The following is a 17,570-nucleotide window of genomic DNA, read 5'->3' as shown; positions in this document are numbered from 1 at the left end:
TTTTTCGTCTGTCCCACTTTACCAGTACTGCTTAAACTCACCTGGGATTTGGTCAAAAGAGGGTCTTCAAAGGTTCTACATCCCAGTATTGAATTTTTCTTCATTTTTGCTTTTGACAAAAGTAGAAGACATTGTAAGCAAAGGTATAATCTTCAAAGGTACAATCTTAGGTTATCTGTCGTTTAGATCATAATTCAAAGTGTCAAGAAAGAAAAGTGTCCCACTTTGCCCATATTCACCCTAGTATAACAAAAACAAAAATGAATCATTTTTTATTTTAGTTAGTTTTGGAATTATGAGAAAGTATTTTAGTTTAGTTTCAGTTTTTACCAATAATTTCAGGTTTCGTTTTCGGAGATGTAGCCTATGTCAAATTGGTAAATGTGTTATTTGTGTTAAATAAATATTAAGGCATTAAACATTCTAAATAATTGCATGCATTAAAGCGTTAATTTTGACAGCTCTACTATTTTTTTTTTTTTTTTTTACTAAATATTCTGACATTAGATATAACCCTCAGAGCAAAGTAAAGTATGCAGGTGTGCTTATCTCTTTTACTTGCAACCAAGTGCCTCAATTAATATTCTTGGATATATATATAAAAAAAAAAAAAAGAAAATTATGCCATCGACCTGGTAAATTTCAAATTCAGTAACTTGCGAACATGACTTTGTTTTCTGACAGAAAGATTAAAAGCTGTGCACCCTGAATCCCGGAATTTGCATAACGCCAACCAATCAGATTAAAGCTCACCGTTTTATGCTAGTTCATGCCATTTTTGTACGCAATATCCAACAGACGGTTAGTGTACGGCTCTTAGGACCAAGAGTAGACGAGCTCTACAACTTAACCATTTATTCCTGACAAATCCAGCCAATCATGTCAAACAATTGATGCATAATTTACTCAACATCTGCCAGAAATTAAAGCTTTGGCAGCAGTCCATATCCAGTATACAGGAGCAGAACCATAGCAGAAGCAAACAGGAGATTTCCTATAAGGCTGTGTGTATTTAGCCATTGTGGACCCATCACTAAGGGTGTGTTTACACTTGTAGTTTGGTTCTCTTGGTCCGAACCAAAAAAGAAATTTATACATTTAGTCCTGGTTCGGTTAGCGTTCACACTGGCATTTTTAACACCGAACCTAAAGATACGAAACAAAAGGCATAAGTAAAAAGTCACAACCTGATTGGACAGCTTTTATGACGTATATTTTGCGACGGAACTTGCCGAACATCCAAAACAATGCTGGCTGCTGGGCAAAATGCGCTCATTAGATTTATATATGTATATATGGTGGTATTTTTACCAGCTGAAAACAAACAAAGAGCTAATAAAATGTGTAAAGGAGTCAAAACAGCAGCAGGAATTCCTGCGCTGCACACACAAACGAAGATATGTTGCAAGGACGGCTGACGGCGGTTCCGACGCCTGTACCGAACTGTAATGGGCAACATAGCTCCTATGATGAGAAGAACCAGGTATGCTTGGGGTCAGTATTAAAGGCAAATTACTTCCTATTGGTCCGTTTAGACGTCTTTGGTCCATGCTGCGTTCATATATCAATCGAACCGCACCAGAGTTCGTTTGGAAGCGGATCGAGACCCACTATTCCGGCGTTCTCGGTCCGCTTGTTTGGTGCGCACCAAGGTTCGGATGGCAGCGTTCTCACTTGTTCAAATGAACCGCACTAACATAATAATCGCACCAGAGTTCATTTTAATCGAACCAAACCTGCCACGTGTGAACACACCTTAAGAGGCTCTTTAGTCAATCTAATAATCTCTTAGTGAGGGACATCAGATGATTAAGAAATATACAAGTTCTCTCACAAATACCACAACAATAACCAAAATATCAAGGAACCTGATGGAAATTACAGTAGTATATTTTGTAGTCACATTTGTAAACTATTCCTGCTTTTTTCTGCCCATGGCATTATTTATTTGGCTTGGCATGACTAATGATTACAGGTTAATGAGTCAGGCCTAGAGTTATGGCTTAAAAAGATCACAAGTAATTAAAGTTAGCCTTTGGGGCCCAATGTGAGCAACTCTCCATACACATTTTCTGAGTAATAAGTACAGTTTCATCTACAAAAGAACTCTATGCTTCATAAAGCAACATATTTCATGCTTATCGATTTCCAGAGATCACTCATACTCCCAAAGCCTCTCTACATTCCTTGTTATTATACACTATAATAAAGACATGATTTGTTGTTAACTGGGAGGGAGGTATGTTCTTGTACCACTCTTCCGTCTCTCGTCTACAATGGCTTGGCTGCAGAACCAATAAAACAAACAGTGCAAATCTGAGGCCGGATTCACGAAATATTCTTAAGAATAAAACTCTTCTTAACTACTATTTTCTTCTTATTTTCTATCTAAAGTAGTTTATACAACTCATGCGCTCTATGCCCTAGTTTTCTGAAGCCATATTATAGCTTTGTGTGAGGACAGAACAAAAAGTAACTATTTATTGAAAAACCATTCAGCTTTCAAATCTCATTCGCACTTCTGGATAATTAAACTTGGTGTGGTTTCGACATTCCAAGAACCAATGGCATTTGGCATCAAACCTGGCAAGATGCATCTTGATGTACCATGTTTGAATGTAGCTCATGTTTCATATGGGCCTCTTCTATGTTTCTTTTTTAGGTGAACTATTCATTTAACTTTGGATCACGAATTGATCTCTGTCAAACCCTAACCTGGAAACAGCAGTAATTCCCAAACATTCTCCAGCTGTTGACCACTAAACCTCAGGACTCTTAGTTAATCATGCACTTGTGTGTATAAACCAGCATGGTATTTGGCCATATACACTGTCCACATGCTCTATATCTGAGGGAATGTGGGGCTTTGGAAATTGCAGGGCTACAAAATGGTGCACTCTCATCCCTATAATGGTTACTATGGTAAGAGTCCAATTGGGCTCAGCTGTTACACAGCCTCTTATTCTGTATTCACCTTGACTCATTTTGGGGCCTATTGACAAACTGGCACAATTCCACTGAGATACCAAGCTCTGTTAATCTCCCTCTCTTTACTGCAGCATGCACAATTAAAGTGATCCTCTTATGTCATCCTGTTTAAGCAATCACCCGGTGAAGATTTGCCAGGCCTCCATTTACAAAATACAGTCTGGGCTGGCTCATTACGCTGCAAAATATCTGGATTCCCCATCCATACATCATTGAAATAAGATGGGTATATGACCACCAGAGTGTGTCAGAAGTAAAAGAGAGAGTAACAGAATGTGATCTAAGTTGATATTTAGGAAGAAAAAAGGCCAGTATAAGCAACCTAGACTTGCGGGGTCAGACTTTGGACTGTCAACGAAGTCTGATCCACAATATAGCTTATTCTGGCCAAGAACCACCCACTTAGACAGGAAAAGACACTTAGATCAACATGTAAAATGACCAACCACCATTAGGTCTTTTGTACATTATGTTATGGGCTGGAAAGTCTAAAATCTGGAGATTTTAAGAATATCTTGTCTACTTGCTGTCTCATACAAAGCTCTTGAGTATCTTTCAAAGATGTGATGCCACAAACCTTGTAACCTCAAACATCAGTGACTAGAGGAGACTGTATCCTTTGTAAAGACGACTGTTTTCAGAAAACTGAGAAAAACCTGTGCATGCGGAATTCCAAAATTGAATAAATCCAGCCAAACAGATGTGAGCTTGCTTTTTGAGAAAGCCCATGCCATTTTTGTGTGAAATACACAGCCGTAGGTTTTGCGTGGTTAAGTGTAAGAGGCTGAGGCTATCTGCCATCAAACTGTAGAGCTTATTGAGCATACAAGTTCAAAATGCCTGGGGTAACATTATGCAGATAGATTGAAGCAATTCCATTGACGGATCAATAATTCATAGTTTGTGAGTTGATTTATCATCAGCACACGGTATACGTCAGGCTTCCCCTGTACTCATGCAAGGTTAAATCTCACTGAAGCCTGAGATCTGAAAACATGGTTACAAAGAGTGTCGTGAAATCCAATAAGCATGTACCCTCTGAATGAAATGTATCATAGTAATGGAGAAAAGGGTGTAGAATGAGGCACTTACTTCCCCCTCCAGGAGTGTTTGGTTGTGTAGAAACAAGCCAAGTCTTTGTTGTCTTTGAGGACATTCATCTTCAGACAGGGCCTGGGAAAAGAGAAGAGGGACACAGTCTATAACTCAAAAGAGGACAGACATGAACTCAGACATCAACTGATTTACTTCCTTCACAAAGATGACAAAGGAAATTTGAAAATAAATTTAGCCAATTATATTAGTTGACCAAAAGGATGACTGTCGAACTGTAGACTTCTGCTATACCTTTTTTACTCAAGTAGGAGCAGGACCTAACCACTCATAACCTAACCATGCATATTTCACTGCCTCATGGTAACTCAAGTCAGACCGCAAACACCCCTCAAACAAAGACACTGAACTTCCAACACTTCCTAAAATACCAACACCAGCACACTTCACACTGGGCACACAGATTCTACACCTCATACTCAATGCCTCTTCACTTAAATATTTGCTTTTGAGACAGGCGAGGTTTTCAGAGAGGAACAGGCTGAAGCCATGGGGACCATGGAAAAAGAGCGACGCATTATGGGCAATTCTCATACAAGCAAAAACACAGATGTTCAATTAACTTTTTATGAGTTTAGATAATGGAAACTACATTGTAAGCCACACTTAAAAGTAGGCTTTGAGTTGTTTCACACAGAAATAAAATGTAAAAGAGAGAACACTGTACAGCCAATAATGTATACAGTGAAAAATGTATATTTCTGAATATACAGAAACTTCTGAATTCAACATACTTCAGGGTGCTGTGGGAAATCAAACTAACTTAACACCTCATCTCTATAGGGCTTATAATATTGTGAAAACTACTGATTTGGGACTGTAGTTCTATAGTGAAAATGTTTGTTTCCTACTCCATAACAGATATTGTTTTTTAAACTCTATGATTTAGGAATTATTTTGACTTTAGTAATATCTGAACGCAAACCAGGCCAGTTTGTTTTCTAATATCAAATATCATTAAAACAGAAAATATATTACAATAATACACATGATTTTCATAAGTTTTAAGACTTTTATTATACATTGAACTTGCCCTTATGTTTCCATCATTCATCCATTGTTTAACAGTGGCATTTGTAATGTCATAATCACAGGTAAGACCAAGGGTTGCTCCTAATTACAGTGGTTAAGTAAGTCTTATGTATTTGTTATGAAATAAAAACAGCTTAAACACATTTAAAAAGGTAACTTTTTCAGCAACAACTGCCACAATTGCTATGAAAACTTCTGTTATAGTTTACTGTGACAAATATAAGAAAGGGTTAGGGCTGGGTGATATGGCCAAAATTATTATCACAATATTTATTTTCATATCGTTCAATATCGATATTTCTCAAAATATACATTTCATACCATTAATGGAGAAGTAAATGCATTTCACATGTTTGTTAGACCTCAAGAATAAATGAAAACATAACTTGTTTGCTTACAAGTAAACTCCACAGGGTAAGTTACCTTTTAATTTGAAATTCAAAAACTATACTCTGTTTAGGATTTAATCCTACATAAGCTGTGTGAACTCTTTTCGAAAAATCACCAATTTCATAATCTTAAGCAGACGTTTGACTCCATTGAAAGACTTGCTTGTTGTGACACTTCATACTCCAGCTCCATAAGTGTAAGGCGTTATATATGTGCCAAAATTCTGTGTGGAAAATTTTATTAAGAGCTTGCAAAAGATATTTTGAGCATGCAAGTCAATATTTTGAGTGCAAAAAAGTAATTTTGCACACGCAAGATGACATTTTGAGTGCACAACAATGTTTTTCGTGCACAAGATGATATTTTGAGCACACAAAAAGTTTTGTACGTGTTTGAACTCAGTTTTGTAATGCAATGTATATTCTCGCAAAGATTCATTTTTTTGCATGTGCAAGATCTCACTCGTTCTCTCTTCTCGTATGCACTCTGCGTGCGCTCAGAACTTTAGACTACTCGTTTGCTTTTCCAGCCATATTCCGACAAGTCCCGCCTCCTAAGTAAGGATTGGTTATTAGAAGCGGCTTACAAGCGCTCTGTGATTGGCCAGTTGAGGTTGCTACAGCAACCATGAACATCTCAGTTTAAATGTAGCAGAAGAGCAAACAGGCACAATGCTCCAATTTCAGTACACAATTTATATACTGTATGCAGTTACCATTACAAAAGATATTTACCCCGTAGACTGTAGACATACCAAGAATACTGTAAGGCATATCTTACTGTAGTTTAAGTTTTTCAAAATATACTGTAGTAGCCTGTGATCATGCAATGCTAAGGAGTTCTTTCTATTTTTTAAAACTTTTGACAGTCTCAAACAATTGATGTTCAATATACAATACATTTAATTTACCCCAAACTATGACAGGAGACATTATTAGCCTCTTTTCCTTTTCATTAATACATTATGCCAGAAGGGTTGTGGTAGAATGCATAAACTTCATAAAAACAGCATACGGAACGTTTCAAGATACCCAGCAACTTTTCTAATTTATTATCAAGAATAGAATATGTTAATTTAGGTAATATTTATAATATCTATAACATTTATAATGCACAAGGCTGACGAAAAATGGGAGAGGACACAGTAAAGAAGGTGGACAAAATAACATGTTTATTAAAGAAAATATTATTTCATATAATAATAACAAAATGAAGATTCAGTTGTTGCAGATCCATGGTAGACTGTAATCTGGTCACATTTATTTTAATAAACTGATCTCTCAGAATATCCTTTGGGATAGATAGAAGTCAAATTAAGTTCCCCCAAAACTACACTATTACGTTAGTCTAAAAGAGTTTTACACATGGAAGAGATTAAATTAATATAATTTCAGATGAAAGTGGTAGCTAACAGAGCCAAGCTAGTAGCTACATAAATTGTATTTTGGTAACCTAGATAACCAAATACTAGCCAAGAGGACCATACTAAAAGAGCTAGCCAGATAGCTAGCTAGCTAACTAACTAGTAAGCCTATTGGCAGTGTACAGACTAAAAAATATATTTCATTAAGGTTAAATAAACAAAAGAGCTGTTTTCATGTGGTCATACTGTGATACACATTAACTTTCTTGAAAACAAACTATCCCCTCCCCCTCTTCTTGTTTTTATTAGCAGTATGATCTGTGGTCTAGTCAGCCAATCAAAATGTACCACCTCATCTCTGATTGGCTGAAATTCTGGCACATTATAATGGTGTGAACTTGTGCAAACAAGCGGTCAAAGCTTTGAGCGCACACAGAGTGGGTAGTAGGAGAGAGCAAGTGAGACCTTGCACACGGAAAAAACAGTGGAGTTACATACATTTCAGAAATCTGTGCAAATTCACATTCAAATAAACTTTATTCAAGTGCAAAATTGATTTTTGTTTGATCAAAGTGAATTCATATTTGCAAAAAGATACATTGCTTTACAAAACTGAGTTCACACGTGTACAAAATACCTTTTAATGCACTCAAAATATCATCTTGTGCACGCAGAATATTGTTGTGTGCTCAATTAAATCTTGCATGCACAAAGTATAATTTTGCACAAACAGAACATTTTTGTTCTCTCAAAATATATTGCGTGCTCAAAATTATATTTTGCAGAATTCTGGCACACATGTAACTCCATAGTAATGCACCATAAGCTGGATTGTCAACGGCCAATAAACATCACAGGAAGAAGAAATACTTTCTTATCTGTCAAAAAATTAGCATAAGTGACAGCCATGGATCATGATAAAATGTTTAACTAAATAGTACATAAATAAACAGCAACAGAGTTGGCATTGTGTTCAGTCGATAGCACTGCATCGTCAGTTCTGTCTTGTTCACTACAGCATGATATCATATTAGCCAGATAGCTAGGTGCTAGTTACCGGCTACCTAGCCTCATTACTGATTTACATGACAGCAGGGCTATAGATGTCTCCCAAATGATCCACTATATGTAACTGCTAGCCAGCTAATACTTACTAACCAGCTGATTTACTGACTGATTCAGTTAATTTGTTGTGTTTAACTTTGCCGAACCGCTTGCGTTTTTAGCGACACGCACCTGATCCAATTGTCTGTGTAGAACATAGGCTAACTATAGAAAATTCTTCAAAAGTTTATCACCACTATAGAGGATTTTTTTTTCTCGATAAATATCTATACTGTTTTATCAATTTATAAATTCACCAGTATTTTCAAAAGGGTCGTGTTCACACATGACCTCTAAACTGGAAATTGTAGGTAATTTTCTGGAAAAGGCTGTATGTGTGAACACGACTAATCTGATTCACTCAGAGTGCCACAAAAAAGCAAGAGAAAGAATGCGGGGAGAGAGAGAGGACTAGGTGACGCGTAACCTGAAAGCAACGCAAAGAGTGCTGAGAGGTGTAAGATCCATGAACCGTGTTAAACAGGAGGTCATGAATGACTCTGTCAGCATTCTGCAACAGAGCTGAAAATGACTGACTCCATCCTTCCTTCCTTCCTTTCACTCCTCTCCGGCTCCACAGCTTAAAACTAAAAGGTCATTACAGGAGCTCAGAAACTCACTGACTTATGTAAGCTAATCATTCATCACAGAGCATGTCAGCCACAGCTGTAAAAACTACTCTAAATCTAATTCGATGGACTAGTCGCCCAGACAATGCACTGACACTGACTAGCTAATATTGAAAATATGTAGTTTTGCACATCCCAAGAAGACACAGGGGTAAATTCACCAAACACTTTTTGAGGCTTTACTAATTACCGGCAATATACACTGCTTGGCCAAGACAGTAAAACAGTAAGAGCCTATGATTGGATCATTACTGCAGTGATTAATGTTTCAGCTGGCAACAATTCTTTTAACCCTAACTGATGCAGTGTGTAGCTTCTCATTTCTTAACCATGTCGGAAGACGTATCCTGTGGTCATGGAAAAGATGTTACTGTGTTTCAGAAGTAGGGCTGCAACTAACGATTATTTTGATAATCGATTAATCTAACGATTATTTGGGCGATTATTGCAAACAATTAATCGTTAGCTCTTAACCGTCTTGTTTTCCATTTAAAATTGTCTAAAAATCCTTAAAACAAGATACATTTACTTGAGAACCAGTATATAAGATATTTAGACTTGCTTTAAGAGAATGTATCTTAAATATAAGTGTATTTTTTTCACTTGGTTATACTTCTGCGAGTGCAGTAAAGACAATATATACTTATATTCAAGATCTATTCTCTAAAAGCAAGTCTAAATATCTTATATGCTGCTTCTCAGGTGAATGCATCTTTTGTTAAAGGATTTTTAGATCTTTTAAAATATTTGTATTTTTACTATTATATTCAACATTCTCAGATAACAATTTTTCTTCTGCAGTATAGCTACTAAAGAAAATGCACATTGTTTTAAATGAGTTTTAGATATTATTTTTGGAAAACAAACCAAAACAAAAACAAATCAAAAACTTATTTTGTTGCAGTGTATAATGGGGCGAAGACTATCTCTCTCACCTTTCTGTTCACTTCAATCCATCTTTAACTCTTAAAAAAACAAACTCTCTCTTTTTAATTAAGTTTCAATCTCTCCCCCACAGATCGGGACACTTCACGCAACTCATAGAAGAGTTACTGACCGCTCAGAAAAATAACAGTTTCAGAGTTTGTAGTTATTTACATGATCTGCTTCCATATTATTTGAACTTTAATAAAGCTATAACGCATTAAATATAACTGCATTTAAGATGTAACGCCGGGGTGTTTCCTTTAAAGACACTTGACACAAGTTTTGCTTCAGTGGAGCGGCAGCTCTAGCTCCACTTATTCCACAACGAGACTGCTTCTGTATTTACATATTTTGTATTTTTTTATTATAATTATATCATACTTTGTGATCTACATCGCCTGAAGCTGTTTGGAAAGTTTAGAGTGCATCTGGACTGTGAGCTGTTTCTTCCTCTCCTCAGTCAGACACGAACTGCAGTGCTGCTCTCACGCATCATCAGAGTTTAATGTGATCTCATGTTACGTTAAATGAGATCAAACGACTATTTGACAATGACAGTTTTTGTTGACAATTTTTTATTGTCGACGTTGTCGATAATGTCGACTAATCGCTTCAGCCCTATTCAGAAGGGGCAAATTACTGGCCTGCATCAAGCAAAGAAAACAAGAAGATTGGACTGTGGAGCAATGGAAAAAGGTAATGTGGACTGATAAATCCAGATTTACCCTATACCAAAGCGATGGGCTCATCAGGTTAAGAAGTGAAGCGCATGAAGCGATGCACCCGTCATGCATAGTGCCCACTGTACAAGCCTCTGGAGGCAGTGTTATGATCTGGGGTTGCTTCAATTGGTCGGGTCTAGGCTCAGCAATGTTATGCGGCAATTAATTATGCAGTAAATTGAATTTTAAGAGAAGTTTGTGTAAATTTGTGTACCATTTCGCATTAATTCATCAAATGATGAAGATAATGAAATGATGGAGATTAGCATTGTAACCTGGCATATATTCATATGTGTGATCTAGTCAAGCGCAGTTTCTGCAAGTTAAAGAGATGATTCCCATGTCTGGATCACAGTGGTAGATTGATGCTGTACAGCCCTGGCAGAGTGTGCCAGATCATGGTGGTCTGCTGTATCATCCATTGCTATATAGGACTCAGAACTGGACTGAAAGATCAGAATTGTTCCATGTAAAGTATACTTTGGTTTTGATGTGAACGCTTCGAGTCTGCATACAGTTGAATGCTAGCCTGTCAAATTCATTCAGTGCTCGAGCACTCTGCTGATGACGAAATTTGTGTCAAGCATCCTATACACAGATGCCTAGCGTTCACGTCTGACCGAGGCATACTTTGGACTTAACAATCACAAAATAACAAAACAAGCCAAAGTGAATGCAATTAGGCTAATCACTTTTAAGACTTCAAGCAGTAGGCCTACATCAATAGCTATCACCTGGAGATGGTTCACCAATCTGTCCAAAACTTCCCTTATGAAAATGTGCAATCTTGGTAGTCTACAGTGTTGTGCACTAGTCTAATGGAATTACAGGATTGGAATGTAATGCATTAATAGCTTAATGGTGCTGTAAGCTATTTTAGCCATTCTGGAACTTCCAGGAGACTGAGCCATTGAATTAGACACGCCCTCTCTTTTCAAAACCCGCCCTCCAAAGATAGTGTTGAGACCGACACTGAACAGTAGAGCAGCAGTGTGTCCTCTCACAGTTGTCAAACACAACTATAGAAAAAACAGCATCCTCGGCTGACAATTGTTATGAATATGAATATGGCATTAAACCTGAACGATCCGCTGCAACTACCACACTATGAAAACAGAAAGCATATCAAAGTCTTCTGATTGGCTGATGAAAGAATGTGCCTGTGGCGGTCACATTTTTGTTTGCTCTTTAGACAATACATTGCTGTCACAGAAACTGGTGAGATCTAGAACACTTATTTTAGTGATTCCTTTCAGGGAGAAGGAACATTTTCTGCATACTGAAGCATTCCATAAAAAATAAAAATCACTTACAGCACATTTATAGGTTAAAAAAAAAAAAGCAGCGACGATTCCAGGATGATGTCATGTGATCAATCTTAACAGCTCTTAGCATGGATCAATAGAAGCAGTTTTTAAAATGCACAATCTCAGGAGAGTTCAGCAAAACACAAACAATCTTCTCTTTCTGCACCCAGGCAACACAGAAATGTAATCAAAACAATTTCTCTAGTCTACCACAAAAGCAGCAAATGTACCGAATCTATTTGGCTGTATTTACACTGTCAAAAGAAATCTGATTTTTTACTCACATCTGACACAGATCGGATAGTGTTACACAAGTGTAAACAGAAATATCCGTACCAAATAGGAATGTTTTGCATCTGATCTGAGCCATTTCCAATTGTGGTTTTAAATCAGATACACACCTGATATGTGGACATCTGACTTACGTCTAAACACGTATATCTGATTCCCCTTGGCTTTTCTTAATAGCATGTCCATGAAGCAGACGTGCCTGTAGGTTTCTTTTGTTGAGGCGTCAAACATGTGGACCTGATCCCTATCTTCTGTCTAGGTCTAAAGCCCTATTCAGATGGGATTAATTTTATATGGGGACGTGGGGTAATGTAATAATTTCCAGAGCTTCTCAGTCATTTTAATCCCATGCGAATTGGTCATGACAGTAATTTTCCCAGACTTTTTACGGACTGCGCACTCCTGCGCCTGTAGCATGTTTTCCCTAACATAAAACGGCCTGTAAAAATAAAACCTACCAATAGATTTGTCAGTGGATAGTCAACACTTTCTGTTTTCAAGGCTCTTTCTTTTCAGGTTTATGCAAATTTGAGGAAATATTCCATAAAGTAAGTGTTTGTTTCACTTTAGATATTTTGTGTACATTTAATTTGCTGCTGTTAAACTGTATTATGTTTATCCGCATTTAACCTATATCGGCAATCAACCATCCTGCTCTCTAATAGGGTTGCACGTTATACACTGTATATTGCGATACCAAAACATTTTAAATGGTATCATCTTGTTGATAATTTCGGTACCATACTACAGTGTATTAGCACTATTAGCAAAATTTTACGGGGTGTGAAATTTTTTAGATGATCAACTTCAAATCTTGATATGGCCGAAATTAATCATTAAACAGCCGAAGGATGTAATTTAATTAAATAATATGCAGTCTACACATGCTGCACGCTTCAGAATGAACGAGAGGTGCCTCTGCTCTCTGTCACACTTCACACACACATACAAAAACAGATTGCCCGTGATGCACATAATGCGGTTTGTTCAGTGTATGAGCGGCTGTGAACACTCACACGAACACCTCCGGTGCTGATCTGAGATCTCAGCTCGCAAGTATTTTAGCATTTCATTTAGAATGCGGACCTTATTAAACCCTACCACACAGGAGGAACTCAAATGTCCGTCAAAATAAAAGTTCTGTTTAAAAATTCAAGTTTTATTTGATTAAAGCTTTATGTATTCATTTGATTAAACACTGTTTTGATGATAATATTTAATAAATCAAAACATGGAATGAAGAAAAATTTTAATGGAAAACAGAATTTGTAACTGCAAGACTTGAGTTTTTTTTAATCAAGTCCTTTTCTGTGTGACTTCATCAGTAATCTGAGGCTATTTATTTGTTGCCGAATTATTGATTTAGTATCGAAACCGAGGTACCAGGGCTGGTATCGTACCGAAGCCAAAATGTTGGTATCGGAGCAACCCTACTTTCTAGATTTCGGTATCTGCATTTGAAAATCCCTTATCTGTCGACTATTACTGAAAACTTTTTTTTTTTTTAAATGACAGCCATGAATGTATGGTGCATGACAATTACACTGAAATCACAGAATTGCTCAACACTGCAAGCAACCTTTTCCTGTCAGTGCATACACAGACAGACACACACAGCAAAGTGAAAGAAAATGCATTTATAACTCGTGAAATCAAACAAAAATACCACCCCCATGTACAAGCTTCCTATACTGTTTAAAGTAAATCCCTTATTAATTTATTAGGATTTTACTGTAGAAACTGTGGTATTTTGGCAGAAATCTGTTTACCAAGGTAAATGTTTGACAATACAACAATGCATTTTGAAGTAAAGCAAACCATGCTAGGCTAGATAATTACAATGCCTGTTGTGTAGCATTTAAGGAAAAAAAAAATAAATAAAACTTCAGCACAAATTATGGAGGTTACAAATTAATTAGTCCAGCAGGAAGTCTCCTAGCTTTAATCTATTTCTCGCCATGCATGTTTTGTTCATTTTTATCAGGCGTGCTGTCCAGACGCTCTCATTTTGACAGTCTAGTGTTCAACTTCATAGAGGATGAGAGTCACGTGACTCAGTGCCCATGTCAAAACCCAAAGCCTCAAAAAAAGAAAATGCTAACTCTGATTAAATCAACCCTGGGAACTAAAGAGTGCAGTCACGTTTTCTTCCAATTTCCCAAATTAAAACAAACTGATGACAAAACACCACATTTTGGATGATCAGAAACCCATTGAGTAAATACCCAGGCAAACACGAAGAAAGCTAGCAATAGATTTAAAGCAACTGCAAAATGCTCAGTTCCTTAATAATAACATAATAAAAACAAGCACTTTTTGAACCCAGTAATGTGTCCATATTTAGCCTAAGTATGTACAGAAAGGTAACTGAAGAGCTAGCAGACTTAGGCAACAAAACGCAAAACTGGTGCACAGGGTGCGCGGTAAAACATGTGGTAGCACAACGCTAAAGGGCATTAAAACATTTTATGATCATGAGAAATTGGAGCAGGAAATCCTGACAGTTAGGAACCAGTAAGGATGGGGCTCTGTGATATGCCACTTCCTTTCAAAATGTCAGATATGCAGAAAAAAACATGCACATTTTCCCAAATTTGACAGAATTTACTTAAGTTTATTAATATGAGCCAAGATTCGACAAATAGCACAAGAGAGTGTAGAAGAGCAAAAGTGCCTTCACATCATCTTGGTTGAACTTGTTCTCAGATTTATGGTGAAACGGCTGAAAAATCAGTTCAATTTGAGTTTCCATTATGTGGAAAGACTCAAAGCTCAGACAATAGGCAATATATTCTAATGAAATCCATGTCAGTCATCAATTGTACTTTGTAAAGACACTGACACATTGTGCTGCTGTTAATATGCAAACCATAATCATAACTATAGCAATCTTTACAAAAGCTACCAAGGTAACCATAGTTTCAACCAATAATTAGTTATTGTTGGTAATCGCCACCTGTCATCAGAAGAAAAAAATGTTTGGTAAAACTTTACAAAAAGGTTGTATTGGTTAACATTAGTTAATATGAACTAACATTGAACAATACTTTAACATCACTTCTTAATCTTAGTTAGTGTTAATTGCAACATGCACTAATACATTTTAACATTATAAGTTGTTTACAGTAACATTAGCTAATGCATTATTATAAAATAAACTAACAATGAACATTTGCATTTTCATTTACATTAACCAAGATTAATAAATGCGGTGAAAATATGGTTTATTGTTTGTTCATGATACCTAACGCATTTACATGTTAATTTAAACAAACACAACCTTCTTGAAAAAAGTTCACAAGAAATTAAAAAATCAGACATATTCTGAAAGCTTCTTAGACAATTTGAAACAAGTCTCATATTGATTTATGATGTTTTGACCATTATAAGTATGGTATTTTGGTGTCAACTATGTTTAGTATGGTATTTATATGTAAGTGTTGTATATTAAAGTAACTGGACGTTGTCAGACGCCACTGGCCTCATATCACACAAGAGCTCCAGCGTATTCAATGCAGTGCAGCGGAATGCCTCTCGTCTTTATGTTTTACCTGGATCTAGGATATCAGACGCGACTGGTTGCTGTCCCTCGGCCCCACTACCCTCCTTTATGCGCGGCTGCTACAGCTCAGAGATCCCAAACTGATGCCTAAACTGGCCGACTGCGCTTCCCTCTGGAAGAAATCTCAGGACGCCGCCATCTTCCTTCTGCCACCATTGCGGCACTGCGCATGCGCAAGAGTCGATTCTCATGTGTCTGTCAGCTGATTGGTTAGGCAGGAAGTAAAGTACTTGGACTAGTGGAGGGACTAGCGGAGGTAATCATAGACATATATATGTCTATGGAGGTAATAACAGGGGTTGGTGTGTGTTTTGACACATTCGGTATGCTTTATTTAAGGATTGCAAGGGATGTGCAAATTACTGGGAAATTGATTTTTGTCAACAAATGTCCCTTGTTTGATGAAAATACACCAACACCAAGACAAGGGAACAGGTGGTTTCATTATAATTGAAGTGTCTCTAATATGATGGGAGCATAGGCTAGACCTGTATGCAGGAAACTTAAAAACAAACAAAAAATTATCCCTGCTGAAAAAAACAAAAAACAGCCTGGCCACACTTGTCTCCCAGCATGACAAGCCCCTCTAAAACCAGCTAACAGACCAGCCTGATCAAGCTGAAAGATCAAGACCAGCAAACCAGCTTGTGCTGGTTTAAGCTGCCTTTTTTTTTTTTTTTTAAGCAGGAATGGGCGTTTAGTGTTGGCCCATGTCCATGAAACTTGCAAACGAATATTTGAGAAGATATTATACTTTATTTTGAACAATTCATTCCACTGGTGAGTTTTTTTACATTACCAATCAGTTTTAAATGTAATTGGTTGTTTCCTTGTAGTGTTGTGTTTTTTACCAGAAAAGGGAAATTTTCCAGTGACTAGACCCTTGCAGCACTCTATTCAAGTGTGTGTCTATAAATCTGCCTCTCATTAAAGCGATAGTTCATTCAAAAATGACTCACCCTCATGCCGTCACAGATGTGTATGACTTTCTTGTTTCTGCTGAACACAAACAAAGCTCTGTAGGTTCATACAATGCAAGTGCATGGTGGCCAGAATTTTGAAGGTCCAAAAAGCACATAAAGGCAGCATAAAAGTAATCCATATGACTCCAGTTGTTAAATCCATATCTTTAGAAGCTATATGATAGGTGATGATGAGAAACAGATCAATATTTAAGTTCCTTTTTACTATAAATCTCTACTTTCCCTTTCACCTCCACATTCTTCTTTTGTTTTTGTCAATTCAAATTCTTTGTGCATATCGCCACCTACTGGGCAGGGAGGAGAATTTATGGTAAAAAAAAATGACTTAAATAGTTTCTCACCCACACCTATCATATTGCTTCTGAAGATACGAATTCCCTGCTGAAAAGACCAGCATTGCTGGTCACCAGGGGGCCGGTTGCACCAGCTATACGTATGTTACAACTTAGCCTAGTTGTGGCATAAATGGGCACTAAGTCACAATTTACACACTATTAAATATTTGAGCATTGCACCATTAAATTTAGGTAGGATGTAACCCTATAAACTAACTCCTCCGGCCAGGAGTAATGGATGGAATAAAAAAGCAGACTCATTTAATGACATCAATGAGTTCATGTTTTGTGTGACAGGCTTCAATCCTTTCGACATCTATGATGGTGTTGGCATTTACACTCGTTTACATTTACGAGAGAGAAAAAAACGTAGTTGTAAGCGGCTCTTCAACATGGAGCCATGTTTTTAGGATGCGTCGCCCGGTGTCAAGTTTCAACACATTCAAAATATATATATATAGGATATTAAAATGAATAAATGTCTATTTTTCCAGCCTGTTGTAATAGTATTTATTTATCACCCCTTATTTATTTTAGATACAGTTCCTATTTATTGTTATTTACATAATATACTATTTATCAAATGTACTTTTATTATTTTTAATTGGGGATATAATGTATGACAGCTGACAGTTACATGAGCAAACAAGGTTTGAACATCAACCGTAACAAGATCAAACTGAAATCCACAGCATTTTAACACTTCTGTGTACACATTTGAAGGCTGTTTATTGGATCAGTACAGGTAAACGTCATATTATGCGACTACACATTACTTTATGGAGAGCTTACGGCCTACTAGTTAAGTCTTGCCTTAAGAACAG

The 17,570-nt window shown here is 36.9% G+C and overlaps 1 protein-coding gene across 5 annotated transcripts in view; it reads right to left on the bottom strand.

Moving 5' to 3' along the window:
- LOC127431760 (dnaJ homolog subfamily C member 13-like) overlaps positions 1 to 15,580 on the bottom strand; it is an 80,274-nt gene extending 64,694 nt beyond the window's left edge. For all 5 annotated transcript variants that reach the window (XM_051682291.1, XM_051682288.1, XM_051682289.1 and 2 more), the window contains exons 1-2: positions 15,418 to 15,580; positions 4,081 to 4,161 (exon numbers count right to left, since the gene is read on the bottom strand). In XM_051682291.1, the coding sequence (XP_051538251.1) occupies positions 4,081 to 4,148 (68 nt within the window). In that variant the 5' untranslated portion in view covers positions 4,149 to 4,161; positions 15,418 to 15,580. The remainder of the gene's footprint in view (positions 1 to 4,080; positions 4,162 to 15,417) is intronic.
- Between the last annotated feature and the right edge of the window lie 1,990 nt (positions 15,581 to 17,570).

Source organism: Myxocyprinus asiaticus, chromosome 41 (genome assembly GCF_019703515.2).
Source record: "Myxocyprinus asiaticus isolate MX2 ecotype Aquarium Trade chromosome 41, UBuf_Myxa_2, whole genome shotgun sequence".
NCBI classification, from domain to species: domain Eukaryota; kingdom Metazoa; phylum Chordata; class Actinopteri; order Cypriniformes; family Catostomidae; genus Myxocyprinus; species Myxocyprinus asiaticus.
The sequence above is the reverse complement of the archived record's forward strand: the minus strand, read 5'-3'. Positions and strand labels throughout refer to the sequence as shown.